Here is a 17,659-nt window from a genome sequence, read left to right as displayed (position 1 = left end):
ACAAATGAACATATGGACAAATGAACATATGGACAAATGAACATATGAACAAATGAACATATGAACAAATGAACAGATTAACAGATGAACAAACGAAAAAACGAAAAAACGAAAAAACGAAAAAACGAAGTACGGAAAAAGATGGCAAAACAAAAAGGAAAAAAGATAAAGCATGTATTTTTTTTTTTTTTTAGTCTTAACGCTCTCGAACATTTCGCAGAAACGCATAAATAGCTGTGCTATAGCTACAATTATTTTTATGTAAAAATTTGAATGCCTGAAAATTTTTTTATTTTCCATGACACACACAAGTGGTTCTTAAGAACATATTTAAGTATTTTTACAGGTGCCTTATTTTTTCACAATATTTTAAATAAATTTTAAATAAGAAAAAAAAAAAAATTAAATTAAAAAATAAATTTAAAATTAAATTGAATTGAATTGAAATGAATTGAATTAAATTGAATTAAATTAAATTAAATTGAATTAAATTAAATTAAGGTAAATTATATTAAAATAAATCAGATTTTTTATTTGTTAAAGCGAAAATTTATGTTTCTTTCTTATACCAAGTCGGATATATTCGCCGTTTGATTGTAATTTAACTGCGTAGATATCTTAAAAGTATAATGCATATATATTATATATTAAGTGTATAACTTTGTATAAATAGTATATATTCAAGTACAGTACGTACAGACATAGCATTATGTATGTTTATGTATATAACAAGACATATGCCTGTACAAATTCACTATTTGGCTGTTAATTTTTCTGTTAAGAGGCATATTTGTATTTTAAAATTACCTAATTGTAATGTTTATATTTGAGCAAAGTACATTTTCAGTAGTTCTATCCGCATATTATGCATAATAAAACGTCTTTTGAAAATTCAGACAGTTTATTCAGAGTTTGGATACTTTTTATGGACTTCATTTTTAGCGTTATTCTACCTTTTGTTGTGTCTTCCCATACGTTGAACATTCATTATGTCGGCGTAATAAGTAAGTATTTATCTTTTTACAGTTTTATGTTACGTCAAGAGGTGAAAATAAATAAATAATTTAAAAAAAAAAAAGAAAAAAAAAAAAAGCTGTTTGGTTAGATATTTTATTATTTATTTATTTATTATTATTATTTTTTTTAATTAAATGTTTTACAAACATTTGAATTTATAAAAAAAATCTGATCACTATTTGAGCTGTTTTATTGGATTTACCTATAATTAAAGGCTACCGAAGTGTTAGTGTAATAATAATATTTTTATAATTTAATATCACAAAAATAGTTGAATTACTTTTGCATTTATGATAGCAGGTATACGCAAATGTGGGCATAGGTGACCACCATTATTATATACTTACATATGTATACCCTTTTATATACACATATGTGCGCATATGCAAGTGTATTATATGCGTGTAGCATACTTACCAGTTTAGTATTATAGATGAATTTTTTTTTTTTTTTTTTTTTGATTACATAAGTATGAACGAGTTTGTAGTAGTTAAAGACACAACTTTCCTTAAAAAAAAAAATCGAAAAGAAGCAAATGATGAGAATAGTTTGAAGATTTATAGGGAAAGAAGTAAACAGTTAGGTACTCTTAGTCGAAATGATGATTTACTTTCTTTAAGTAAAGATGATGGAGACCAAATCAGGTCTAACAAACATTACAGTAATGTTTCATCCAATGTAGCCAAATATGACAGTAATGGTAAATGTACATTTTTGAGCATAACGAAAAATATGAGCACAATTAAGAAGTGTAATAATGCAAACATAATAGTAGAGGGAAATGATTATGAATTTGAAAAGGACGATGTGTTTTCAAGTGAAGAGGGGTTTTCAGAATCGATAGGTAGTAATAATTTAAGTTCCGATGATGAAGAAGTCCCAGATCTAATAGGAAAGGTGCACAATAACAAAAACAACTGTGCTTATAACAATGCGTGTAGTGGTGATAATAACAATGCGTGTAGTGGTGATAATAACTATGCGCGTAGTGGTGGTAATAACAATGCGCATAGTGGTGGTAATAACCACTGTGAAGTACTTATACGAATACGATGCAGGAAAAAAAGGAGCAAAATAAATGAAGATGACAAAACAGAACAAACAAATTGTACGGAGGAAAAAGGTATAAAATACGATAATAACTATCTTTATATAAATAATCAAAATTTCTTATTTGATAAAATATTTTCCGAAAAAGCGAAGCAAGAAGAAGTATATTCCTATATATCAGATAAATTTTTAAATAATTTATTTCAAGGTTATAACTGTACTATTTTCGCTTATGGTCAGACAGGGTCAGGTAAAACATTTACTATGGGCTTTGATTATATGAACCAATTTTCACATACTGTTGGTATTTTACCAAGATTCTTAAATGATATATATAATATTATCGAGAAAAGGAAGAGCACAATAGACTATGATGTATCCTGTACCTACATCGAAATATACAACGAGGAGATTATCGATTTGATTGATTGCGTTGAGGAAGACTACAACGACAAATTATACAGTAATGGCGAGGGCAATGGTAACGGTAATGTTAGCACCAACATTAGAAGCAACATCGACAGTAACATAAACGCTAACATCAATGACAATAATCAAAGTGGAAAAAGGGGTAAAAGGAAAAAAAAAAAAATAAATAAAAATATATCCATAAGAGAGGATACTAACACAAAGGAAATAATATTAATGGGGGTGAAGAATGCAAAAGTGCAAAATGCAAGAGAAGTTTTTTCAATTTTGCATAGAGGGAATTTATTTAGAACTACAGAAAGGACTTTTATGAATGACAAGTCAAGTAGGTCTCATGCTATTTTTACAATAAATCTAATACAACGGAAAAAATCAGTGAAAAAGGAAAATGAAAAAGATAGTGTTAATGGCATGGATTCAAGTGAAATAGGTGGAAGTGGAGGTGGAATTACGAAAGCTATCGCAAAGATGGGGGAGAATAAAACTGATGATAGGGGTGATGAGGTGGATTATAAAACTAAAGAATGCGAAATAGTTAAAGACTTATATATCACGGAAGGTTGCAACAATAATACTAATGAAGGTGAGGTGATATGTTCAAAGTTTCATTTTGTTGACTTAGCAGGGAGTGAAAGAGCTAAAAGAGCAGAAACGAAAGGAAACAGACTTAAAGAAGCAATTAACATTAATTATGGATTGTTATCATTAAGTAATGTTATTTATAGTTTATCTAGTAATAAAAAGAGTCAGCATATTCCTTATAGGAATTCAAAATTAACAAGAATATTACAAGATTCTCTCGGTGGAAATAGTAAAACTATTATGATTGCATGTATAAGCACGGATGCAGCAGATTTTTATGAAACATTTAGCACAATTAAGTATGCTGCCAGAACAAAAAAAATTAAAAATAGCCCAATAATTAATTATGATATTAACAGCTTAGTTATTAATGATCTAAGGAAACAACTATACACCTTAAATCTAGAACTAAAAAAAAATAAAATTGAATGTAAGAACAAGTATAACACAATAGATGATACAAAATTGAAAGTTTTAACCAACCAAAATAAACTATTGATGCAAAGAATTAAAAAATTAAAAATCAAAAGAAAAAAATTAATTTGTCTTATATTTTATTATTTAACTTTGTTAAGGGATAAAAATGAGTATACACCAAACGATTCAAAAAACAATTATTATAGCATTGTACAGAATACGAATAGCTGCCCTGTGGATCCATCGAATGGTAAGGCTTATACTACTAAAGCTAAAGCAGCATATGTTCGTGGTGTTGCACTGGGAAAGGAAGCTATTCACTGGGGGATGAAATCGCATGAGCAGGGTACAAAATTCGCAAGTGTTTATGACGCCCATGGACATGCAAGCAGTTACAACAATGAGAATAACGGTAGTAATGGTGGTTACAAAGGTGGTAGTAACGATGGTAGCATCAGTGGTAATCGTAGCAGTAATAATCAATCTTCCTGTGCTGTTCCATTACAAAAGAGTAGCAAGTCAGACAATATTGCGACGAATAATTTCCTGGTGACTTCAGATCCTATTTTGTTCCAAAAAAATAGTCAATCATACGTTCAAGAAAAGATAACATATAAAAATTATGATTTCACAAACTATTCTAATACGGCAATTGAAGAAGGTACAGCAATCAGCCTTAGTAATGATTGTAATGATGCATGCAGACGAGGGGAAAAACACTGCTTTACAGTTAAGAAAAATGATACCCTACACAGGAGCAATAGTGAGACTACTAGCAGTAGTATTCGTGAGAACAGTAGTAACGGTGCGAACAATAGCAAAGATGCGAACAATAGCAACGATGCGAACAATAGTAACGATGCGAACAATAGCAAAGATGCGAACAATAGTAACGATGCGAACAATAGCAACGATGCGAACAATAGCAACGATGCGAACAATAGCAAAGATGCGAACAATAGCAAAGATGCGAACAATAGTAACGATGCGAACAATAGCAACGATGCGAACAACAGTAACAGTGGTAATATCTACAACAGCTGGGCAGTTAACTCCTCCGAGAATAAATCAGAGGATGGTCAGAACAGCAAAAAGGAGAACAATTTTAGTGTTGTAAATGGTTGCTCTTATGACTCATACAAACTCGATGTATGTCCCCCCGCATGTAATGAAGCTATTTCTTTAACAAATCAACACAAAGAAAATGAGAATAAGAATGAGAACGAAAATGGACATATTAATGAAAATATATGTGTTGAAAAAGTAGAAGAATATGAAAAAGATATGAAGGAGAATAAGGATCTTGTTACGGCTTCTAGGGAAAAAATTTGGGATAAATTATTTAACGCGAAAAATGTACCATTAGAGGGGTTATTTTATGGCAAAACAGAAAATTCGAGCAAACTTTGCGGAAGGAAAAATATAATGGAAGGATGCAAAAAAGTATATCACTGGAAGAACGGTCACAGTGATAACTGTAACGATACATGTAGCGATAAGTGCAACGAAGATCTTGATCTGGATCAGTACCTCCACCACGACTTCACGCCTTTCGAAAGTAAATATCTCTTCCTTAATTTAGAAGAAGATAAAAAGGAAGTCGAACGCATATTCAGACAGTACGAACTCAATCGCTATAATGAGAAAAGGCTGAAAGACCTAAATAAAAAATATAATTCTATATTTGAAAAAAATAAAGCATACGAAAAGAAAATTGACGAACTGAAAAAAATGGTTAAAAGGATGAAAAAAAATACAAAATTGACTATAGCATATGGGAAATACAAACATAAGAAAAAAAAGTCTAGGGTTAGCAAAAATATGAGAGAGAAAAAATACCCTTATAATTTAAGTTTATTGAAAAAATCAATTTATTATCCTTTAAATAATATTTATATGCCATCTTTTTCAGAATGTAAGGAAAAGAATTATTTTAGTGACATACCGTTTGAAAGAGAAGTGAAAAATAAATTGGTAAAAAATTTTATAAAAAAAAAAATCTATTCAGATACAGAAATTGATGTTAATAAAAGTTATAACCCTTTTGCTAGTTATATAACAAATAGCCAAAATGATAAAGGGCCAAATGAACTTACACGTAACCATATTTTGTGGAATAAATACAAAAAAGGGAAATTTGTTCTAATGCACAAAAATTATTGCAACCCATTATTATATATGAACAACTGTGTAAATGGTAAGCCGATATATTGCTCAAGCAAAATTGACAACGCTAAATGGGCTGACAGTATTTCGTCTGATATTTTATGTGTCAGTGATGACACTGTTAAGGTTGGCAGCTTGTCCGTGAGAAGAAGTGGTAGAAAGGGGCTGCAGAAATGTAGACACAAAAATTGGCTTAATGAAAACTTCGAAAAGAGCGAAACGCGCGAAATGGCCGGGGGAACAAATAATGCCAGTTCCAGTGATCGTTACAAGCAAAATGAAAGGAATGTTGACGCAGATCTAATTAAATGTGCAGGATGTAAACTGCATATGACAAGAAGCAGTCAGGATGACAATGAAGAATATATATATGAGGAAAGTAACTACTCAACTAATGGAAGTAGCCCATATAATAGTAGTAACGTTTCTCCTAAATTTCTGAAAAATAAATTGAACAAATTGCATAAAATTATAAAAGACGATATATGCAAATTTAAAAAGGTTAACAAAGAGAAGGAAAAGTATAATGCAAAAAATGAACTTTTAACGAACAGTATAATGAGTTTAAAAAAAAAACTGCAAATGTTACAAGTCAATAGTCAAAATGATAAGAACTGTAAAAAAATAAAAGATATGAAGAAGGAAATAGTAAGAATAACAAATGAGAAGCAAAAGATTCAAAAAAAGTTAGTTGATAATGAACAGGTGATAAAACACTTAAAGGTGGACATCACCAAAATGAAAAATAATTTTTTAAAAACAAGTACACTCCTAAAAGAAGAGCAAAAAAAGCATACTAATATTATACGTAAAAAGGAAAATATAATAACCAAGTTACATGAGAGAGAAGAGCATTTTATTAATAAACTGAAAAAAAAAGAAGAAGTAAGTAAGCAAGCATATACTAAATTACTCAAAAGAAATCAAGAATTAAATGAACAATTAAGAAAATTAAAAAAAAAAGGCATAAATGCTAAGGCAGGAAAAATTAGTAGAAAAAAAGGGCACATCGCTCACCCACGTTCCAAGAGTGCTAATAATAGCCATAATGATGATAATAATGATAACACTAATGACGATAAAGATAATAATTCTGATTATAATAATGATAACAATAATAATGATGATTATAAGGGGCCTAAATTGACAGGTGTTTCAAAATTTAGCGAGCAAATATTAGGCAAAGTGTTCTCCCCTAGAGAGCTGGACAGTCGCAGCAAAAAAGGAGAGAGAAGTAGTAGTAGTAGTAGTAGTAGTAGTAGTAGTAATTGTAACAGTAGTAAAAGTGGCACTGGTGATAATAACTGCTTAACGAAGGACGATCTCAATATCCTCTCACTGAGCAATCTTCCTTTAGGTGAATCAAACGTATCCGTTTGCGACATCCAAAACAGCCGCTTTTTGGATCACTCTTTATGCAAGTCCAATATAAGTCAGTATGCGATTCAAAATAATTTGAAAAATAATGTTAAAATTAACAAATATTTAAAGGAATTTTTCAAAAAAAAGAAGAAGCTTTCGTCTACAAAAGCAAAACTGGAGAGGGAAAAAGGCATGAACAAGCAAGTTAGGAAAATATTGAAAGCCTTATACGTAAAAAGGAAGAATGAAGACGAAGAGCGGGGTGGAAGAGTAAGGGGAAGTGAAGGAGGCATCGGCTGTGGTAAATGGGGTGAATGTAGGAAAGGGAGTGAAGAAATCAATGTAGAGAGGAGTGGAAATATTAGTCTTCTCGTGGAAAAAGTAGAAGAACCACTTGATGGTAAAAAAATACATATTCTATGTAATAACACAGAAGGGAAAATATGCAGCAATTCAAATGATGAGTGGGAAATAGTAGCCCTTAAGAAACATACAAATAAACAAAAAACGGGAGAAGCAGGACATAAAGGAGAAAGAGGTGAAGGTGAAGGCGGAGGAAGTGAGGAAGAAAAGGGCGAAAACGGAGGAGGAGAAAACGAAAGAGGCGAAAATGGAAGAGGCGAAAACGAAAGAAGCGAAAACGAAAGAGGCGAAAATGGAAGAGGCGAAAACGAAAGAAGCGAAAACGAAAGAGGCGAAAACGAAAGAAGCGAAAACGAAAGAAGCGAGAACAAAGGTTCAATCTTCCCGAACGTCCCTCTTGATGAAAAAACAGATGAAGACGTTTTGTACTATGAAAGGAAGCTAAGCGAGTCGAACGAACTGATCAGAAAACTAAAAAAAGATATGAGAAAAGAAAAGGAACAGTTCATATTGCAAAAGATAGTAAAACATTTACTTAGCAAGGTACAATACAATTTAAAAAAACGAAAAGAAGCAGAACGAAAGATAATATCGTTAAAGAAATTTATATATTCCGAAAATATGTTTATATCAAAAATTTATAATAACTATTTTTATCTAAGTAATGCACTCAACAGTTTTACAGGACCAATTAGTACTAATTATTTGAATAAGCCTAATGGTCAATTTTACTCTAACCGAATAAATACCGTTTGTGGTAGGAAGTATAACGAAATTATTGATTTACTTAATTTTGAAAATTTGAAAAAGGGAAAAGGAACAAATGACATTATGGATTTATACATATATGACAAAAATAATGGGGATCATATGAATAATGGTGCATTTATTTTTCCTTATGATTGTAAGAGAAGAAATACATTTAGCACATCAAGGGAATTATTCACAGACACAGAAAAGAATAGCAATACAACAAATATAAAAAAGAGAAGCTTTGGAAGTGGACTAATGGGAAGTGTTTATTTAGATCATTACAATAAAAAAAGAGTAGTTTTATCAAAGAGTAATAATATTATTGTTAAAAATAATTATTCAACAAAATTGGTGAACAGACATTTAGACCCCTTTGATTTAAATCAAAATTGTATTAACATTGATGTTCAAAAAGATTTATCTATTGAAAGCAACTTAGATCAATTATCAGTCAATTATGATCATGTAAATTGTAGAAAAAAATTAGAAGATGAAAATTTGAAAGTAAAGGAATTGAACTGTTCATATGGAAATGACTTGTACATTAACAGAGTAAGGGGAAATTTTGTAAATGATAACAAGGTGATGGTGCGCAGTACCATCCATTTGGATGATCAAATGCATTATGATATATTTTCAAATTTTGGCATAAAGAGGAAGAGTATTGATAACTGTTATATTTATGCCAATAAGGAAAATAATGGTAGCGGGGTTGACCATAGCATTGATCCATCACTTCCATATAGCAGTTGTAGAAATGGTGGAAATGGGGAAGGAAAGGGAAAGAAAAGTAATATGAACAATGCCGATTTCAATGTAAATGGAATTGATAGTGGCAGTAACAGTCGCAGTGACAAGCACAACGTTAATATCAGTACTAATGAGCTTGCGGGTGGGGAAGATTTAAAGGCTGTGTACAAGGCCAATGCTCTTATTGCTCTCAATGACTCATGTGCAAACGGAGTGAAGAACATACAGCAAAAGGATTGTTGCCTTAAATCTAAAAGTTGTGACAGTAAAGAATTAAATAATAGAAATGTATGTATTAATGATGTATGTAAGGAAAAGAGGAAGAAGATGTTAAGTGATACCACATTTAGCGAAGTACGCATTAATAAAGAAACTAATATAAACGATGGAAAAGTGAATGATACGAATAACTTCGAAATTAACAATGTGAAGGATAAATTGAAAGTCAGAAAAAAAAAAAAAAAAAAAAACTCCATTTATACAGAATCAAAATTCATAGAGAGGGAAAATGTAAACAACATCGTGACAGAACATACTAAGGGAAGTAGTAAGCATACAGTTTTGGTTGGACAAAATAGTACAGGGACTAAAACATATGATATAAAGCCTGAAGTGAATGCAGTAACTGCTGCTTCGTGCAGTTGCAAAAAGGATGGAAGTTATCACAATGATGGTGATAAGCATGGACAGGTATCCCAAAAAAAAAGCTTTGATGACCGTACTAAATATTATGATTTGAAAAAAATAGAGAAAACACAGGACGAAATTATTAACATGTTCAGAAATAAAATGAATGACCTAACTATAAGTGGTGAAACTTTAGCTAATATAAACATTATGGAGGAACATTTTAAAGGAAGAATATTTAGTAATAATAAGTATGATAATGAGACTAATGCGGATACTATATATTATAACAATTTAGGAAGACAGAAAAAATATAAAACGGTATGCATAAAAAATTGTCATAAATATGGAGTTAGTGGTTTATGTGTGAAAGAAACGAATGATAAAGGTTTACAATTCTTAAGTAGTTCTATAAATAATATAAAGTTATGGGATGGTAAAAAAGCGATATGGAATTATGATCATTTGAACATAAAAAATGAAAAAAGTTCATTCATAAACAGTTTACTTATTTCTTTTCAAAATACTTGTTTTTTTGCTGGTATAAATAACTACGTACATTTGTTTGATATAAGAGCATATCCTAGATATGTACAAAAATATTATTATAGTGATAAAAATGATGGAAGCTTATTACTTTCTCTATTAAATGATAAATCTAATTACATACCTCTCATGTTTAGAAATACACATACATATAAATCCAATAAAGAAGATGGGTGGGCATCAAATGAGCAAGGCCCCTTTGTGGTTAGTAGCTATGAAGACTTAAGTGAAAATATAGATAATACTAACTTATTTAATAATAAGAAGAATGCAAAAAATTATTATACAGGAATGAATTATGAATCTCCCATGGATGATGAAAATTTTGTACATCGTAAAGAGGATGAGATGAGCGAAACAAAAAATAGAATAAATAATATTAGTACGAAAACAGATATGCTAGATGAAGAGGTAAGAGACAAAATAAAAGTAATAAAAAATGTCGAAAATTTTGAGTCAGAATATTGCATATGTGCATGTGGAAATGAAAATTTTATAAAAGTTTTTGATATACGAAAAAATGATGATAACATGTGGCTAGCCAAAATCCCTATTTCAAATAAAATTGAATATATTACACATATTCCAATAAAAAAAAATGGAAAAAATGATATAAAAGATTCCAACATATTAAAAAATATAATTATAGCTAGTAGAGATAAAACTGTGAAAATATGGAAAAAAGGATGGGTATCTTTTTACCCTCCTTCGTATGATTGGTGTACATCTCTTTGTCATTTTAATCTTAATGATTTAATAAAAAATAATCTCAATATGGATGAACAACTAGATGATTACAAAAATTACATTCTAAATTATGACTCGTTAATTGTATCTGGAAGTAGGGACTCACATCTTCGTTTTTGGCTGTACTCAACAGATAACACAACAAATGAATATAACAAATTTATGAAAATTATTAAGAACGCTCACATGGTTGATATAACGAGTGTATCCAAATATCAGGGAAGCAACCTCATTACAACGGATAGGTACACGAGGCGGTGCTACTACCTTTTAGTGGTGCTGTCACTGTTAAGCAGTGCTCATAATATATATATATTTTTTTATTCTTCTAACCATTTTCCTTTGTTGCCCGCTTCGTATTATATGTACAACAATTTGAACAATTTGAACAATTTGAACAATTTGAACAATTTGAACAGTTTGAACAATTTGAACAGTTTGAACAATATTTTCCTATTCACATTTGCAGGGACGGATTCATTCAATTATGGGAATGCAATCTTTCAATTAATGAAAATAAAAAGTCTTTATTGGACATGGAAATTTATAATAACCAATTAAAATTAACAGTAAACAAGCTGGGAAAAACATTCAGGTATGATACACGTATATATGTACATGTATACTTATGCGCATACCCATCTGTGTCAACGGGCAACATGTCCTTCTCAGATACAGACTTGCATTTGAACTATATGGATCCGCATGAAATCTTGTAAAGCTCTATAAGTAATATGCGCTATAATAATTTTCTTTTTTAGGCATTCGTCAAATACTATCAACAAGGTTGTAAGTCACGAAAGCAGCTTTTTAACTGCGTCTAGCGACGGATCGATTAAACTTTTTTATGAAAAATAATATTATATTTTCTCTTTTTAACATTATGTGTATATTTATATCTGTGCATGTGTATATATATAAATATATATATATTTATTTATTTATTTTTAAATATTTTAAATATTTATTTTGAATAGCGCATTTTTAAAGCCATTTTTTATTCTCCTAAGAAATATAATATTATAAATATGTCTACAAATGTATTAGTAGCCTTATATATATATGTGACGCTTTAATGAATTTTTGGTCATTTATTTTTTTCGGCTTTTTTTTCAAAATTTTTTTCATATTTTTTTTCGGATTTGTTTTCAAAATTTTTTTCATATTTTTTTTCGGCTTTGTTTTCAAAATTTTTTTCATATTTTTTTTCGGATTTGTTTTACTAATTTTTTATTGTTTGTTTTGCTAAGCCTTTACATTTGTACAAATTTTATATATAACTTTGTATCACTGTGCATGTATGCATAAAGAAGCAAAATTAAATTATATTAAAACTGTTCCATTTGGAGGAAAAAAAAAAAAAAAAAATGTACGTATTATATGTTATTATATAGGACTCATTCTTCATAGTATATAAAACATTTTTGAGTGTTTAGAAAAAGCAAGCCATTTTTTTTTTATTTCATAAAAATATAAAAGCTAAAATAAGATCCTTTTTTTTAACTTGCTTGGCTTATTTTGTAAGCCCTCTTAAAAGTTGTAGAAAGGATAAAAAAAATAAGAAAAAAAATTTATACTATGAATAATGTACCAAAACTTTGTTCTATATAAATATATCACATGCAAAAGGAGTGGTAGAATATATACAGTACTACATATGCAGTATTATATATACTAAGTATACTTCATGAGAAAGCGATTCACAATTATGTATTTTAATTTTTCATATGAAAATGAAGGGTATGTATATATATATATAACACATATGCAACATGATACCGTGAATACTGACACTACTTTTATTTCCTTAATATAAAATTTTTTAATACATGTTTTCTACTTTTTTCTATATTTTCCTACACTGTTAAACTTTTTTCGTTTATGTATTAATATTTGCTATAAGGCAGTTCAACCAAATGTAAAATTCGTAGTATTATACATGTGCAGTACTTGCATATGTTTACAGGAAATGTTAAGCAAGCGTTTTATGTATGTTTTATGGTGCACTAGTGATAGCCGCAAACTTTGCGATTTTATAATTTTATAATTTTGCTTTTTTTTTATTTTTATATTTCCTTCTTTATTTTCAAAGGGAACTTCAAAAATATAGAGCACAATGAGTTCGTGAATATGCACATATGTATATGTATATGTATGTATAAATATCTTTTACAAACATTCGTATGATCCCCATAGAAAGCTTCTTTTTTCATAGGACCTTTTTCTTTTTCCTTGTTTTAAAGTTAATTCGTCCATTTAATTTATTATTGTTCCCATCTGCGTGTCAATATTTCGCCTATTAGGAGAAGTAAAAGCTTATATACATGTAGATGCACGATTATATATATCCGTATGGACATATACCATATACGTACATACTTATATACACACATATATACATACGTAAATAAATACGTACCTAAGTACGTAGGAATCTACTTCCATACGCACCTGATGATGCCAATATGGGTGATAAGAAGAGGGGCGCAAGCTTAATAGTTGAAGGGAATTCCTTCAGTTGTGATAAAAAGGAAAATGCAAAAGGGAGAGAAGAATACATAAAGAATTTAACTGGTTTATTACATAACTACGCCAGCCATAGTACTTTAGAAGATGTAAGTGATTTTTTGGCTAGTTCATATAGGCATTTTTTAATGGATTATATACTTGAAGACTTGAAATATTGTCCATCTCGAGATTTGAATTTTTTAATAGGTATTTGTTTAGATATAATAAAAAACAACCACAAGACATTTAAGTATCAAAATATTTATTTTATATGTTTGAACACATTATTTTTGTTATTAAATAAAGTAAATAATGTAAACGGATATATGGAATTTCTGTCGTTCATAATTTTCTGCGATTTAATATTTACAAATGAATGGACAAAGAACAGTCACATTGAAATATTTGCAAAATTAAATTACATTAGTCTTTTTATCATTTCGAATACTTTTAAAAAATACGCACTAGCAGAAGCGGCAGAAAGAACAAATGCAGCAGCTACAGTAGCGGCATCTGATGGTACCGATATAACTGTTTTCCGTTTTAAGCAAATTATAAAGCATGTATGCACTGAAATTGTAGCTGATGAAAGAGATAATGATAATGATAATAACGACAATGTTGATTGGAGCAGCATTAAAAACGAAAAATTAGAAATTCAAAATAACGAATTTAGAGAAAATCTTGAGCATGATAATTCTGACGTAGACACTTATTTTAATCGCATCCCACCAGTTCAAAAACATTGTTCACTTAATAACAGTAACAGCATATTTGAGAAGGAAAATTATAAAAATAAAAGAAATCGAGTAATAGTGTTTAATGATGAAAAGGAAGTAAATAAGCAATCATTGTATAAAAAAATAAAAACAGCTAATTGTAAAGAGATAGTAAGAAAAAAAAGAAAAATGATTACACACGTTAACTATAATTTTAATACCATTTCAGACACTATAAGTGATGAATTAATTTTTAAAATATACAACACAGTTATCCATTTAGCTATTAAACATGACTTAACTATTTATATCATACATGAATGCGTAAATATAGTTTTAAAATTATGTAAATTATGTAATCACGAATTAGTAGTCTTCGATTTTTTGCAGTTATATACATACTATATTAAAGATAATAGGAAGAAATCAGAAAGATTTATTGTCTTTGTATTGGAGTTAATTGCGAAATGTAAAAATGGAAATCATAAAAATCTCTTTTCAAATTTAATGAAAAATTTTAATCTGCTTATACATTTGCTTTATGTAGAAAATTCAGATATACGTCTATTTGCTAAGAATTGTTTATTATCAATGAATTTTTTATCCTCACACGTGAAATGTAACAATGAAAAAGCGGCACTTGCGCAGGGTAAAGATGCCATTATTAGGAACACTACTCCTACCAGTGTTACACGAATAGAAAAAGACATATGTAGAATATTAAATGTAGAAAATGAAATAGATAGAGTGACTAATTTAATTCTATTCCATATGAGCTATATGCATGATGTAATCTCAAACAAATATGCACAAGACGAAAAATGGAGGGACATAGCAAATAAATATGACAATTTTTATAAAAATACTTCAGGTCAAAACTGTTTACTTAAAAATTATATAATTGATCAAATTAAAACAAAAAAAGAAAAATTATTTTATAAATATAATAATATGTTCGATAAAAAGACCATAATTAGGAACAATATTATCGAAATAGAAAACATGATAAAAACGTTTGACTGTCTTTTCAGCCTGCTCTCTGATAGGAGCTGCTGGAATGTTTACTTTATTTTTTTTTTCATAAATATGTTAAAGTCAATTAAAAAATTAAGTAAAAATCAGCCATACGAATTTTCCAATGAATTTTCCGATGAATTTTCCAATGAATTTTCCAATGAATTTCCCAACGAATTTCCCAACGAATTTTTTTTTTTAATAAAAAATATATTTATTCAAGCAATATACGTATTTGAAAATATAGCAAAAATGGAGGAAATATGGAACGACCAGAACATACTTACAACTGTTGAATATTGGTACAGTGAAAAGAAGAATAGATGTTATAATGAAAGTAGTAAAAAATTATTGTTTATGCAAGAAATAATAAAAAAAGCGTGCAGTCATCTTAAATATGGTAAATATAGCAGGGCTGAAGGAAATTCTAAACGTGTATTTATAATACTGCTCGAGGATCTATATCTTACTATTATAGTGTTTTTAATGCCAAAAGAAAATAAATGGGTCTTCTTTAATTCATCAAATTTTTATTTTTTTAAAAATCTTTTATTAAAAATATCTTACTTTTATTATAAAAATTGCGGATCTACAAAAACCATGGAGTTCGTCTTTTTTAAAAACTTTTTCAGTAGAATAAAAAAAAGAATAAAATTGAAATACCATTTGAAAAAAATTAATACGGATAATTTGTACACTAACATATTTTCAAATTTTAAGAAGAATAAGAAATATTTATGTTCACAACATAATTATATATCGCAAGAAACAAATGCTCATTTCACATTCTGTTTAGATTTTTTAAAAACGCTTCTTATTCTATTTGATAAAACTCCGAATTATGGCGAAAAAGAGCATAAATATAAAAAACTTATTATAAACATTTGCAAAGCTCCAATTTTTACTTTTAAATTTTTTTTAACTTCAAGAAGCACAAGTAACTGTTTTTCGTTATCCGTCATAGTTCTTTATCATTTATATGTGAGCATATATAAGAGTGGAAAGGATGAAAAATTATTACATGAAATCTGCGTTTTACTATTTTTATGTTGTAACAAAGCACTGAATACTATAAAAAAAGATAATGTTATTTTCTATAGTAATAAATTAAGACATGGTAAAAAAAAAAAAAAAAAAAATTATAAAAAGGGAAGAAATGAATATACTTCAACATCGGAGAAGTGTAAGACAGAAAATGCAAATTATGGAGATTGCATTATAATAAAAAATGATTTTGAAAAACCTTTTAAAGAATATTATTTGAATAGTTCTTTATACATTTTTATAACCTGCTTAAATGTTCTTACTGATATCGTTAAATTAACCATTCTAAGATGCAATATCTTCAATAAGGATAGTGCAATAATAATCAAGAGATCAAAATTTGAAAAACAAAAAAAGAAACAATATAAATTTTTAAGATGCAAGAAAAGTTTAATTTTGATTAATTATAAATATATGTGTAATATGTGTAAACGTTTTATGAAAAAAACACACGCAGATTTTTTTTATAGTACTAGAAAATATGTATTAAATTTCATTCAGCATTTTATATCATTAAGTACTATTTTAATTTTAAAATATAAACTTAAAAATAATTTAAATATACAAAGAATTTTCAATTTTTTATTTTACAATCTTTTTACCGATTACGATGTAAGCGTTTTTACAATAATTTATTCTATAGCCTTTTCCTTGAAAAATTACATAAATCTTTGTGGAACAAAAATTAAAAAGTCTAATAATTATTTAGAAGTGTGCGATGACTTAATATCTCAAATTCTTGATGAATATTACACCTATGATTTTCCGTAAGTACTTATAAAAAATAGTAGGTCGTGTGAACTTTTAACTTATAACACTTGAATATAATATTTTAGTACAATATTCGTTTTGTTAAGAAGGGCACTATATAATACTTATATATGTATTTATTTATTTATATAATTTTAGCATATTTTTTAGTTTTTTCTCATTTTTATACTATATTTATAAGTAATATGTTTATTAAAAGCGAACTGAGAGAATTATGTGTTCATCAGGTGTTCTTTTATGTATTTACGGAATTATCCTTTTGTGTATTTTTAATTTTTACAGCGAAACGAATTTATGGGAGGAATACACATCTAAAACGGTAAGTTTTGATTCTTTAAAGCAAACAGTCGTAGATTGCCCAGGCGAATAAATTGAGACAAAGACATAATGGACGCCTTAATGGTATTTTACTTATCCATACATATTGCTGTTCGCTTTTATTTTATTCATTGTTTGTTTGTTTATTTATTTATTTATTAATTTATTTATTTTATTATTTTTTTTTTTTGGTACTATTATTTATGTCACATTTTTTCTATTCATTAATATTACAATTTTCTTGGAGTTTATTTTGCATCATTCGATTCACAGTAAATGTGAAAGTTTAAAATATACATGTATATAAGTACATATATATATGTACATATTCCCTTCTTAAGAATTATTGCTAATCTAAAAACTCATTGTAATTACCATATACAAAAAACTGTCCACGTTTTCTCCAAAACGCGCTTCTAGTATATGTGCGTAAATTGCGATAAATAAAATGTGAACTTTAGATATTCATTTCCTCT

At 28.5% G+C, this 17,659-nt stretch overlaps 2 protein-coding genes across 2 annotated transcripts; both read left to right on the top strand.

Moving 5' to 3' along the window:
* Nucleotides 1-1,488: 1,488 nt before the first annotated feature.
* Nucleotides 1,489-11,667, top strand: PmUG01_08025800 (conserved Plasmodium protein, unknown function; the record flags this gene model as incomplete). The annotated part of the gene is made up of 3 exons (XM_029004413.1): nucleotides 1,489-11,096; nucleotides 11,279-11,404; nucleotides 11,571-11,667. 3 exons carry the CDS (start codon nucleotides 1,489-1,491, stop codon nucleotides 11,665-11,667), a joined length of 9,831 nt encoding a protein of 3,276 aa, XP_028861104.1.
* Nucleotides 11,668-13,274: 1,607 nt separating this feature from the next.
* Nucleotides 13,275-17,235, top strand: PmUG01_08025700 (conserved Plasmodium protein, unknown function; the record flags this gene model as incomplete). The annotated part of the gene is made up of 2 exons (XM_029004412.1): nucleotides 13,275-16,861; nucleotides 17,148-17,235. The coding sequence occupies 2 exons, from the start codon at nucleotides 13,275-13,277 to the stop codon at nucleotides 17,233-17,235; spliced, it is 3,675 nt and encodes a 1,224-aa protein (XP_028861103.1).
* Between the last annotated feature and the right edge of the window lie 424 nt (nucleotides 17,236-17,659).

The sequence above is a fragment of the Plasmodium malariae genome (genome assembly GCF_900090045.1).
Source record: "Plasmodium malariae genome assembly, chromosome: 8".
Taxonomy (NCBI): domain Eukaryota; phylum Apicomplexa; class Aconoidasida; order Haemosporida; family Plasmodiidae; genus Plasmodium; species Plasmodium malariae.
The sequence above is the reverse complement of the archived record's forward strand: the minus strand, read 5'-3'. Positions and strand labels throughout refer to the sequence as shown.